At 36.8% G+C, this 12,184-nt stretch overlaps 1 protein-coding gene across 1 annotated transcript in view; it reads right to left on the reverse strand.

Moving 5' to 3' along the window:
• The window catches only part of Iqch (IQ motif containing H), a 134,891-nt gene extending 123,091 nt beyond the window's left edge, over positions 1-11,800 (reverse strand). The window contains exons 1-2 of the mRNA XM_040275165.2: positions 11,686-11,800; positions 4,750-4,878 (exon numbers count right to left, since the gene is read on the reverse strand). Of these exons, the coding sequence (XP_040131099.2) occupies positions 4,750-4,878; positions 11,686-11,788 (232 nt within the window). The 5' untranslated portion in view covers positions 11,789-11,800. The remainder of the gene's footprint in view (positions 1-4,749; positions 4,879-11,685) is intronic.
• Positions 11,801-12,184: the final 384 nt, after the last annotated feature.

The following is a 12,184-nucleotide window of genomic DNA, read 5'->3' on the forward strand; positions in this document are numbered from 1 at the left end:
TATTGAAACATAACATGGCACCTCATTAATATGTCTGATTTTTTTGTGTTAGTTAAAAAAACAAATTTAAAAAATAAAATAAAATCCAAGGAAAACATGGCAGGGGAAAAAATTAATTTAGGGCAGTATCATGCACAAAAAAATGTAAAAATTGTAAACAAAACACAGTATTAGCTAATGAAATCCAGATTTGTTACAACTAATTGGGAATAAATAGAGTGTCAGAGGTACCAGATAAACAGATATAAATAAGAACCAGAATCTTACAATGTTGAAGTGTCAACTGAAAATCACTAATCCAAGCAGAAAGATCTCAAACTAAATAAAGAAAGACAATGACTAGACACCAACATCGAGATTACAGAGAGCTTGGAATTATCAAAGACTATAATGCAGCCATTGTAGAAATGAATTACAGTAGATGGGGTAGAGAGAGAAGATGGGAGGGGAGGGGAAGGGAAGGGGGATAGTAGAAGATAGGAAAGGCAGCAGAATACAACAGACACTAGTATGGCAATATGTAAAACAGTGGATGTGTAACCGATGTGATGCTGCAATCTGTATAGGGGGTAAAAATGGGAGTTCATAACCCACTTGAATCAAAGTGTGAAATATGATATGTCAAGAACTATGTAATGTTTTGAACAACCAACAATGCAATTCTTGGCATTCTTGTGGTGCCAAGAATCAAACCGAGTGCCTCACACATGCTAGGCAAGTGCTCTACCACTGAGCTACAACCCCAGCCCCTGTAAAAATATTTCTACAGACAACTACAAACATACTTGAAACAAATGCACAAAGACATAGAATATATGACAGATGCAGTGGCGCACTCCTGTAATCCTAACAACTTGGGAAGCTGAGGCAGGAGGATCACAATTTCAAGGCCAGCCTCAGCAACTTAGCTAGGCCCTAAGCAACTTAGTGAGACCTGTCTCAAAATAAAATAAAAAGTTAAAAGGGCTGAGGGTGTGGCTTAGTGGTTAAGCATCCCTGGGTTCAGTCTCCAGTACAAAAAGAAAGAATAGAATATATAAAGAGGAACCAAATGAAAATTCTAAAGAATTGAAAACTACAAATAACCTAAATACAAATTCTAATGGATGGGCTCAGCAACAAAATGAAGTTGAGAAATCAGTGAACTAGACTCTAGAGAAGTAGAATCTACCCAGTGTGACTAACAAGAGAAAATCGGACAGGAAAGAAGTGAAGAGAGCATCAAGCACCTGGAGTAGCAAAAGAGCTAACGTTTGTATCATTGTGTCCCTGGATGAGGAGGAGACACAGACAAGACCAAGTACTCAGAGAAACAATTGCTGAAAGCTTCCGAAATGGGCCGAACTATAAACTTATAGATTTAAGAAGCAGAGCCAACCTGAAACCAGGATAAAGCCAAAGAAATCCAACCAGGACACATCATAAGCAAATTTTTCAAAACTAAAAACAGAGGATAAAATTACTGAAAGAAACAAAAGAAAAGCAACCTCTTACTTACCACTGGGGAAGTTTTTCAAATGACAGTGACTTCTACTGGAAACCACAGAAGTTGAAAAGAAGTTATACTTTTTCCCCCCTAAGTGCTGAGAGAAAGAGCTGTCAATCCCAAATCCTACAGTCAGTGGAAATATCCTTCAAGAATGAAAGGGGAAACCAAGAGATTCCAAGATGAAGCAAAATCAGGACACTTTGTCACTACTATACTGACACTACAAGAAAGGCTAAGAGAAATTCTCTAAATACAAAGGGAATGATAGAGAAACCTGGAGCATTAGAAGGGAAGCAAGTACATGGTAAGCAAAAATCTGGATAGAAATAGCATTCTTTTTCCTCTTAAGTTTTCTAAGTTATAGTTCATGTTTGAAACAGATTTGTAATACTCCAACATGGCTCTAAATATATGTAGACTAATTAAACAGGAAAGTACCATAAATAACAGCAATTACATTCCTGGGCATTTATCCTAAAGAAATGAGAACACAGGTTCATTCAAAAACCTGTACATAAATATTTATAAAAGCTTTTTTAAAATAGTAACCCCAAACAGGAAACAACCTGAATGTGCTCCAACAGGTGAATGTGGATATATATTAGCAACTGTGGTATTATAACAGGGAATACTACTCAGCAATAAGTAGGAAACTGCTGATATAAGCCACGACCTGAAGAACTCTCCAGAGAATTATGCTGAGTGAAAAAAAGCCAACCTCAAAAGCTACACACCACACGACTTCATTTGTATGGCATACTTGAAACGACAAATTTATAGAAATGGTGAAGAGGTTATTGGTTTCTAGGGATTAGGGAGGCAAGGGATGAAGGGAAGTAGGTGTGGCCACAAGAGGACAACAAGAGAACCCTTCGTGGTGATAGGAATGTTCATCGCTTGACTGTGTCAATATCCTGACTGTGATATTGTACTGGAGTATTTCAATATGTTACTGTTGAGGAAAGAGTATAAGGGATCTCTCTGCATTACTTCTTACAACTGCATGTGAAGCTACAATTATCTCATTTAATTTTAAAAAGATACCAAGAAAGGGTGAAATATCAAGCCACCGAGTAGAAAAAATTATTTGCAATACATAACTGATGAAAGATTAGCATTTGGGATATATAGATAATTCCTACACATCAGTTAGAACAATGCAACTTAAAAAATCAGAGGCTTAAATCACTTAATAAAAGAGGGTATTCAATGACCAATACACATATCAAAAAAGGGGTTCAACCCGGGTGTGATGGCACACACCTATGTTATCCCTGTTAGTGGCTCAGGAGGCTGAGGCAGGAGGATTTTTTGAGTTCAAAGCCAGCCTCAGCAACTTAGTGAGACTATAAGCAACACAGTGAGACCCTATCTCTAAATAAAATATTAAAAAGTCTGAGGATGTAGTTCAGTGGTTAAGTATCCCTAGGTTCAATCCCTGGTACCAAAAATAAAAGTACTCAGCTTTATTGGTCATCAGGGAAATAAAACTAGGCCCACAGAGAGATACCACAATAGATTCTTCAGGATGGCTCAAATGTAAAAAACTTAAATATTAGGTGTTAACCAAGATGAATGTTCTGGAACTCTCATGAACTGTTAACAGGAAAATAAATCATTTTGGAGAACTGTTTGGCAGCATCTGTTAGATCTGAGCATGTGTATATCCTATGACTCTGTGGTTTCACTCTCTGACATGTATGCAACAGAATTGCACATGTATTGGCATTAAAAGACATATACAAGAATGTCCACAGTGCTATTATTCCTTACAGGCCTGTGGTATAAACCACTGAAATTCCCATCAGCAGCAGATTTGATACAAAGTTGGGGTGTGCTGATATGTATTTATGAAAGCATTCATACATACTTGTCCTTGATACCTCTCTTTCCCTCAGTACATCCTTGTGGTTCCACCTTCAAAATATAACATGGATTTGTACACTTATCTAACCAATATCGTCCTCCTCGATGCCATCATCATTTCACACCTGGTTTACTGCTACAGACTTTTTTTTTTTTAAAGAGAGAGTGAGGAGAGAGAGAGATAGAGAGAGAATTTTTAATATTTATTTTTTAGTTCTCGGCGGACACAACATCTTTGTTGGTATGTGGTGCTGAGGATCGAACCCGGGCTGCACGCATGCCAGGCGAGCGCGCTACCGCTTGAGCCACATCCCCAGCCCTGCTACAGACTTTTAACTGGGTTTCCTGCTACCACGAATGTGGCACTGGTGTGAAAGTGATCCTTATTAAAACAAAAAAAATGGCCTTATTAAAACAAAAAAACCAGGACGACCTCATCCTCCTCTTTACACCTTCTTGTGGGTTCTTATTGTAATTGGGATTAAACCAACTCCTTGCCATGGTTTGGGGGAATGCCATGCGGGCTCTGGTTTAGTCTCAGTTGTTTTAAAAAGAAAGATCTAAAGATATGCCAAGTGGTTTAAACAAAGTAAGAGCTTCTTTTTCTAACACACACACACACACACACACACACACACACACACACACACACACATAGTCCAAAGGAAGTTAGTCTAGGTCTAGCTGGGCAACCCTGCCCATCTCAACATGGAGACCCAGAGAGCTGCACCTTTCCCTCTCCATTTCTGCTACATCCTCAGAATCTGGTCATGTGGCACACCCCACTCTAAGGAGGTTGGGAAATGTTGTCTTTAGTGTCTGTCTCACCCACAACCCCACTGCTAAGCAAGTCGTCCTGGCTTTAGCTTACATCATGTGATCCTTCTGTCTCCAGCCTGGCCTCCTCCTCCTTTCTCCCCTGCTCTTGGCCTGGCCCTCTGGCTCATTTCCTCTGAGGTCCTTAGGGCCTTTGCCTCTCCTCTGGTCTACATCTGGAATGCTCCTCTCTAGATGTTTAAATGACTGGTTCTTTCTTATCTTTTAGATCTCAGCTCAAGCCACACTCTTCTGAGAGGCATTTCCTGGCCCTTCCTCCCTTCTCTCACTCTCACCCATATCCCCATATCGTTTATTTCTAGCACGTATCATTAGCTTAAATTCTCCTTTACTTACCTGCTTATTGTCTGTGTCTCCCACTGGAACATAAGCACCATAAGAGCAGAAATGCCGATTTACCCTAAAGTTACTTTACTTGTTAACATAAAACTCAGGCTATTTGCCACTTTCATCTTGTCCTATTATTAAGGGTAAAAGTTGCCCACTAGTAGGGGAAATTTTGTGGGGAGGTGATTTCTGTGTAGCCCCAACCAAGCGTGGAGTTGGCGGTGTCTTACCGGAGATTGGAATCTTATGCGATTCATCAAAACTGTGCAGAGGAGCTGCTTTGGGCCTAATGGGTGGATTCTTGAAGGTAATCTTTGCTGTTGGGGGGATCAATCCTCGTTCTATCATGTTTAAAATTCCTAAGAAAGAAGGTTAACAGAATTTGAGGTTAACTAAGTCATTTCACCAATGTGATCTCTATAAACTTCACAAGTATAACTTACTCCATTCGTCATCTTATTTGTAAGGGTACAGCTAGTGCCTTAATCCTTTGCATAAAAAAATATGGCTAGTATGCGTTCATTTAAGCTTAATATTCTAACCCAAGGAAAATGTCATTTCCAATAGCAGTAATATGAAATAAAATTGCACGAAGGTAATTTCATTTTAAGGTAGAAATATAATTTCACAGCAAACTAAAACTTCTTGTACTTATGACATTCTCAATCATGGGTAATATTGTTGCTCTTTTTAAAATTCAGAGAAATTGGGCACACATTCTTAATAACTAAGGAGATTCTTTGTTTGGAAAGAAAGAAAAGAAAACCTGTGTGCTTGAAACCATGCCCCTGTTGTTAAAATCAGTCATACTTTATCAAAGAAGGAGTTATCTCCAGACATTTCTCATTTCACCAGAAGATATGAATGTTCCAATGGGTTATTTCAGTGTAACTGAGCAACCCCGTTAGTATTAGTGCAACTAATTTACAATTTCTAGAACCCATACTGTGTCAGCAAGGCTGGAGCCAAGCCTTTTTAAGGACAAGAGACATTGTTAAATAAGTAAACAAATTAATAAATCAATGAATACATGAATAATTAAACAAAGCCTGCTGCTGGGGGCAGAACTTTCATTAAGGTAGATCTATTGTATCAAAGCCAGAAACCCAGAAACTTGGGGACTATTTGTAATGAATTTGTGGTAGGATTTCAGTTTCTCACTGTTCTATTACATAATAGAAAGGAAAATTAGGAATTCTGGATCTCAACAAATTTCTAGTATACAAATGGTAAACCAAGCTGGATTAAGTTGAAGGAGTTGTCACTCATTCTAAGTATTATTTCCATTTGCTTTAAGACCTCCGTAACTATATATTTTTTGCTTTTAAAGATGTTAGTTTTGTGTTTCAGGAATTCAGAAGAATCATCACAGAAGGGTTGGAGAGCTGATGAGGACATTGCTTATCAAACAATGATTCCAGAGAGAAATCTCCAGTTTACCTAGAGCAGTTCACTTGGAGGAAGATTTTCATACGGAAAGTGAAAATTCCTGGGCCCCATTTCAGAGTTGTCCTAAAGCTTGAGGTCAGGGCCTGGGGATCTGCATTCTTGGAGTCTCCAGGAAGTACTTAGGAACACTGAAGTTTGAGAATCACCAGAATTGGGGCCCAGAAACATATATGTTAAATAAACACTCCAGGTCGATCTTTCCTACTTCAAACTTAAGAACTACTGATCCAGTGTACAACTCTTTAAACCCTCTTTTAAATTAGTAAAAAGGTTTTAATTTTTATAACACTAGAACTGGTTGTAATATGTTCTTTAAAATAGCAGTGAGGTAGGATGGGAGACATAAGGAGAGACTGAAAGGGGATCTGCAGGACAACACAAGAGTGCTATGATTTAAAGTCCACTTTCACGTGGATTAAAAGTCCAGATTTAATGGTCACTTTCACTTACCTTGATCACAAACAACCTATTTAATCATTGATGAGACCTCATCCACAGGTATACCAAGGGAGTACAGTTCAAAGTCACAAAACAGAAGGCATCAAAAACAAAAGAACCCCTAGTCAGTCATGGTTACCATGTCCAGTTACCAACACAAAGGGGAAGTAAAAATACCCTCTTCAATCTGTACTATAGATTTTACGTGTATGAATTTGCCTCCCTAATGCTGGCACTCCACCCTGTGTAGTGAGACACTCTCACAGAGTGTATTTCTCTCAATAAAATAAGTGTATATTTTTCTTTGAACTGTTCCTGGATTCCTTTCTGCAAGGACGTCAAGGAGCTTCGTGGCCCGAGTCAAGGTCCACTTCCCTTGGAGGAAACCTCCTCAGGCCCCCTGTCCCAGTGACAGCAACATTAGTTGTTTGTCTTCACAAATATTTTCCACCTGTAAATACCCAGTCTCTGCCTAAGAGCTAGGCCTGTTTTGCAGAGGTGAGAAACAGAGCTCCTTAAAAATCATTATACTTTAAAGAGTCAGTTTCATTCTCTGAGAATTTTGAAAAATATAAGCATGATTTTAATCTTTGCTTTGATACTGGGTGAAGCAATTTAATTTTAGACAAATATGTATACATTCATAACTGGAAGGAAGAAGTTAAGACTCTGATATAAGCAAAAGAGATTAGGGGATTTTTTTAATGGAGATATTGGAATTCTGAAGATTACCTGATACTATAGAGTATTGTACTTTTGTTTAAACTGTCTACTTTATAATTCTGTAAAGATGAAGGTTTAAAGTGTAGATATATGATAGCAATGCAAATAATTTCTGTCTATATACATGTGAGTAAGTTCTGTCACATGGAAGACAACTCTTCCATCTGAAAAGCGAGTTTTGCATCCATTTGCAAATTTATTTCAATATTCTTGATTTGTAAATATGTCTTATTTGCATTTTGTGAATCAACTGTAACATCTTACTAGTTGTCTCATTTAAATAATGAGTTAAATATAGTTTTTGACATGTTCAGTTTATGTAAGAGTCATGACTTTACTTTTTTTTTTTTAAAAAAAATCATCCTTTAACAGGCTTGGAGGACCCACTAAGATGAGCCAAGAGTCACCGAAGTCATCAGAAATGATGTCACAGATACCAGCCCAGACACATTTTTTTCCCTTGTTTCCCACAGGTGAATTCAAAGTGGTGACAGAACTTTGTTGAAATTTGTTTTTCTAACTTTAATTCTATTCTCTATTATTTTGCTTTTCTTTTTGTTTCATTTACAAATGATGAGTTATTTCCTGTTGGTAGCTGCAGTGATTGGAAATTTGGTAATCTCTGTAAATGGATTAATGTATTCTAGAGATCTATTTCCCTGCTGGGTGAAAATCGATAGAGAATAGATTTGGTTAGTGTTCATCTATTGTGAGTTAAAATCAGTTAGGAATATCATGCCCAGGAAGAAGGAAAACAACTTTTATACTGTAAGTCTGTAGTGTTCAGTTTTTGTATTTGTGTTTACTTTTCAGCTGTGGCTGAAATTGAAAAATTTCAGGTATTCACACCCTGGATCTATGTGTGTGTGTGTGTGTGTGTGTGTGTGTGTGTGTGTGTGTGTGTGTGTGTGTCACTCAGAAAGTCCACTACCCCTCATTGTTACTGTAGGAGGTTTTCTCCAGAAAGCATTATTAAATTAGAGCATAAAGGCCTTTAAAGGAGCTCTGTTTTGACTGGCTTATAGAGATAAATAAGGACATATAGTAAATTAAATATTCTTCAAATTATCAGAAAATTAAACTTGTAATTCTTTGAGCTCTCCCTGCCTCCTGCAATTAGAAATTCTCAGTGAATCTCCTTGCTTTTCATGGCAACAGAGTAATCTGCATAGTTCCAATAAGGATCTGTTCCCCTTTTACAAAGATATAAATGGAAAAATCACTTATGCAACCAAGGCCTTGCATGGAATATTTGAGAATGGTGTTTATTTAATCATAATGATGAGTCACCTATAAAGGACTGAGGTTGACTTTCTGGTGCCAGTGTTTACAAAGTCCTCCCAGAAAAACTAGTGTGGTACACGAATAGGATTTCCATCGTGGTAAGGAAGGCCACATCCTGCAAGCCCAAGAAGCTTGGGATATTTGAAGCAGCTCTAAATAGAAGAAAAGACCCAAATTTTAGGTCTTTCAGTTGGAATCTGGAAAACAAAATTTCTTGGCCTTGACTTACCAACCTTAGGATAGCAAATAATAAATGATTTTAGAAGTTCAGTCTGAGATTTCTTATGAAAGCTTTCAGCAAAATAAGCTTTAGGTGTCCTAAACAGTAAATTAACATTCTTGCTATCTCAGTGCAAACAACCCAGCCAAACCTAACGAGACCAGCCTTATTTTGTGAATAATTTTGAGATAATTTGAAAGAAAGAAGTAAAGATGATAAACAAATTTTCTTTTTAAGTCTTGAAAAAATCAAGAGAGATACTGGATGTACAACTATAATGAGATATCACAATGTACAACTATAATGCACCAATAAAAAATGTGAAGAAAAATACTATTATTAAAAAAAAGAAAAATACTGAATACATTTCAATGAAATGCTCGTATCTCTAGCAACTGTCTGAACTTTGGTATTGACTAGGCTATTTTACAACTCTGTAGATACTAAGGTTAATTTGAAAAACAAACAAACAAACAAAAAGTGAACAATAATGCAAATAAATCTTATCTACATTCATGAAAATAAAAATCTTTGGTGAAGGTTTCTCTCTCACAGAAAAGCCATCTTGATCTATATGCATCTATATGCAAATTTATTTCAATATTCTTGATCTACAAATGTGTCTGTTCTTTGAATTCTCCTTTGAACCAATTGTGACTTCTTACAGATTTCCTCTTTTAATTGATAAGTTAAATAAAATCTCTGATATGTGTTTATTTTTATTTGAATGGGAGTTATGATTTTACTTATCATCAAAAATTGTCCTTTAACACCATTGCTTTATTAAATCCTCATAACATTCTCATTTTCCTGTTGAATAGATTAGGAATTGGAGGTTGGTTTTTTTTTTGTTATTCATTCAGCTAGTATTTCTTTCTCCAGAGCCTGTTACATGTCAGGGACTGATTGAGGACTGGGGAATGCAGTGGTGAGCCACAGAGACTGCATAGATTCCAGCAGCAGAGAAGACATTAAATGAATTCACAAATACATGATTATAAAATGTGATAATCTATGAAAATTAAAAACAATTGATTGCAGAAGTGGCTTTTTATAGGTCAAGGTTAGGCATTCATTTTCATCTTGGAATGTGATTGGCCTGATAAGGGGCAGCAAGAAGACCCAAGTGGCTGGACCTGGAGAGAGCCGGACCAGTGGAGAATAGAGACACAGGTGAGGCCTGGGCCAGGCATGCCTTGCTCACAGAGTTTAGACTTTATTCTTTTCTTTTTTAATTGCTTTTATTTTTTAAATACATGACAGCGGAATGGCTCACAATTCTTATTACACATATAGAACACAATTTTTCATATCTCTATTTTTATATAAAGTATGTTCACACCAATTCATGTCTTCAAACATGTACTTTGGATAATGATTGATGTCCATCACATTATTCTAAAGTCAGATGGTGACCTCTTGCCTGAGGTCATACAGGGCCTGAATTGAAAATTTAGTCTGTGTACCCATGTAACTTGGATTCTTAACCACTGGGTGTTGGGGTGGGAGGCGCTTTCTCTTTTTGGATTTCGCCAGATAATTGTTTTTAAAGTAAGGAAGTTTTATCGTGCATTTTCCAAAATGAGTTTCTCTTGTGGATATTGTTTATGTTTCCCCGAATGCTGAACTTGCCTAGCCCCGGGGTAAGGCTTAAATGACATTTAAGCACATCAAGAACACCTGAAAAATCTTGACACTCAAGCCACATTTCTGTGGCTTGTGCTTTCCTGATGCTCATATTACCTTGCATAGTACCAGACATATGACAAGGACTCTATAAATATATGTTGATTAATTAGTTGATTAATTACAATTATTATGGTAGATCATATGTTCTTTGGTAGATATTATAGAGATAAAAATGCAATTTTTTTCTTGACCAAGTGGCTATGATTTACCTTTGTTTTGTAGCATCTTTTTTTATTTGTTAAAGCAAGGATTAATTGATTCATTCATTCACTGTTTCTATCCTAATTTGATCCAGAGAAAATAAGCGATGATACCAAAGCAAGAAATAGAAATTCTGCTGCTGTTACTCAGTATTCCCAGGGCATAGATATTACATAAGCTAACCAGAAAGCATGTCACAAAGATTCCTGAGCAATGGCTCATAACTAGGAATAGTTACCATTGTAGAACACTTGACAAATTTACAGACTTATATTGATCTTGGATTCCCCACCACCAGTGGATGAGATGTCAACAGACAGAGGCAACAGTAGCCAGGAGATAGAATGTCCAGGCACCAGAAAAACCCCTGGGAACCAACTCTGGATCCTAAATACTCCAGATAACAAAAAGAAAGTGAGATAGGAATATCTAAAGACCATCCTACCCAGTTGTATTTGAGACAAGAAAAGGGATCCACTTAGGCTTCCTTTTAACACTTCAGCCAATTAAATTGAATTGTAGGGAAAAGTAAAGAGGGTTACACAATGACATTCAAACCTTAGGCATTCATTCACTTACTCTTTCATTTGTTCACTCATTCATTCAACCAACATTTAGTATCTACAAAATGCTGCATATGGTTGTAGGCAGTAAAGGGATAAGGAGATAAAGATGATATGGTCTTTTTGCTTAAAATCTAAAAATCCATTGATTTCACAACACCATAATCTAGACTAAGCAATGCATAGCTTAAATGCCAGTTACATTAATCCTGACTTCATGTTTCTGCATAGTAGAATACTGAAATAAAATTTTAAAATGCTCTCAGAATAGCATCAGAAATTACTCAGAAACTTGATAACTTCTAATAATACCACATAAACACAATAATTATAATAAATAATAACACCTAAATCAAAAATAATAACATCTAAATCAATATTAAGTCCATGGAATGATGGATTTTAGAGGAGGAAGGGACTCTCCTGACCATATAGTCCAACCTCTTGATTTATAGAGGAGGAAATGCAGGCCAGTGCCAATATCTGACTTGTCACTTAGAAAAAGCAGTGACTGAGCCAGAGCTCAAACTTAGGCCCTGACTTCCTCAGTCCCCTTCCTTACATCCTTAAACATGTAACACGGCTCCTGAGTCACTAACCTTTACTGGCATCCTTTTGTAAGACTGGTATGGGGATGAAATAGGGATCCTTGCGATGAGAAGAGGGCATAACCGTGAGGTTGGGTACAGTGGACCCTTTCATTAACTTCTGAGCCTTCACCTAGTTGATAAAAAAAAAAAAATTCGTTTTCAGCAGACATTTTTGCCTTCACAATGAACACAGTTTTCTTTTTGTAAACAATAAATAAGGTTATGAATATTTTCATTAAGTTTTAATAAAGTAGCAATATCAGCTCCGATTTCATTGCTCGTGAGTACCCTGTGCTATTGTCTACTGTCAGGATTTTGTGTAATTTAAAATAGTTAATTAAATCCAATTAACATGTGGTGATTTTCACTATGCAAAGTCAGTATAGTAGTTAATAAAGGAACTATTAAGATTTTGTTCAATTTTAATGACTACACAATATAAAAGTGCTAAATCTTAACCCAGGAGGTTTTGAATACAGCAAAGTTTTGTATAGACACATTTCCTAGG

Source organism: Ictidomys tridecemlineatus, chromosome 5 (assembly GCF_052094955.1).
Source record: "Ictidomys tridecemlineatus isolate mIctTri1 chromosome 5, mIctTri1.hap1, whole genome shotgun sequence".
Taxonomy (NCBI): domain Eukaryota; kingdom Metazoa; phylum Chordata; class Mammalia; order Rodentia; family Sciuridae; genus Ictidomys; species Ictidomys tridecemlineatus.